This window comes from Opisthorchis viverrini (genome assembly GCF_000715545.1).
Source record: "Opisthorchis viverrini unplaced genomic scaffold opera_v5_2077, whole genome shotgun sequence".
Taxonomy (NCBI): Eukaryota; Metazoa; Platyhelminthes; class Trematoda; order Opisthorchiida; family Opisthorchiidae; genus Opisthorchis; species Opisthorchis viverrini.
In genome coordinates this window covers 1-1,284 of record NW_008754156.1, presented here as the reverse complement: position 1 = coordinate 1,284, position 1,284 = coordinate 1, and the positions used below count along the sequence as shown (strand labels likewise).

The 1,284-nt window shown below is 40.0% G+C and overlaps 1 protein-coding gene across 1 annotated transcript; it reads right to left on the bottom strand.

Moving 5' to 3' along the window:
* Positions 1-449: 449 nt before the first annotated feature.
* On the bottom strand, positions 450-653 carry T265_15931 (hypothetical protein; the record flags this gene model as incomplete). The annotated part of the gene is made up of 1 exon (XM_009179363.1): positions 450-653. A coding segment is annotated over one exon (201 nt), but the record flags the coding sequence as incomplete, so codon positions are not given.
* Positions 654-1,284: the final 631 nt, after the last annotated feature.

The window sequence follows — 1,284 nt, the reverse complement described above, 5'->3', positions numbered from 1 at the left end:
TTCACGCCACGTAGTAAGTCAGCCTAGGTTTGAAAACCGAAAACCACTGTGACTGAGTCATCTTTTCCGAAAATTGAGAAGGCCTCTGCATTGGCTGATGAAAGGTAATAAGCTACTTCTCTGTCTGTCTGATCCTTCATACGAGAATTTTCTCATAGGATAGTCCCGTTTGGTTCGGCCCATCTAGAATCTCTGTTAGTGAAATGACTATTGCATATTTCAAGAATTTTCCGATCGAACCTAGGACAAGGACGTCCTGATAAGGCTGACATAAGAGAACTAATTATTGCGTGTATCAAAAATATTTTGTGTTTTGACTGAATGCAGCAGAGAAAGAATTTTCATGGAAAAATTGACACAACGCGGATATTTTGCGTTCACAATCATCTGGAATGATACATTCGTGATGCGCCAAACAAGAAAGTACAGGACGATGTGCAAGAAAAAGTTACCGAATGTGTGGAAGAACCTCAGGGAGTTTACTGTAGTCGGGCGGGACTCCAACTTTGTCGTATTCCAATTCATGTAGTAGACTTGAGTAATCCACTGCTTGAGCTTTGAACCAGTCTGGCAAAATTGACTCGGAGCTAGCCCATTTGGACAGAGAGTCTGTATTTATTTTTCTTGAGAATTGTTTTGTACTGGCCTCGTAACTGTGAATGAAATCAAAATAGAAGTAGAAGGTGATAGCGTAAGACAAAAAACAAGGCCACTTTCCAAACATAGCATTCTGAGACTTCACAACTAAACACACAGTGATATACAGTTAATTCACCTTAAACAGACGTTCCATCATGTTTGTGATTGGGATTAGTTGGCGTACCACGAAAGAATGTGGCATTTTGCACAAAAATGAAGCATACAATAGCTTTGAAGCGCTTCTAGGATGATTGATCAGAATATCGAGTTTCGATTAAGTATACTACAGAACACGAAAGAAAAATCGATAGTGCACATTAGTAATCGCTCTCAACAAACTGTCTAAATCGGCTGAGTAGTAAGTCGTGCAAGATGTGGGAAACCTAGTTGACAGGGAGTTTGTTTGGTCTTTAATCACTTTGGGGTAGGCACCTACTGATTCGCCAAGAGACCCCTCATATTTAAGAGTGCACGTTAACAGTTTCGACTTTAAGTACTGAGTGTAATGCTGCAAGTTGAATTTCCCTTTTAGACTAAGTTTCCTGCCAGGGTTTTTAAAGACATTTTGGAATGTAATGAATACTTTTTGCACTGACACTCCGTGATTCCGAGAAGTGTAAATGAGGGCAGCTATTGTTGAGGAAC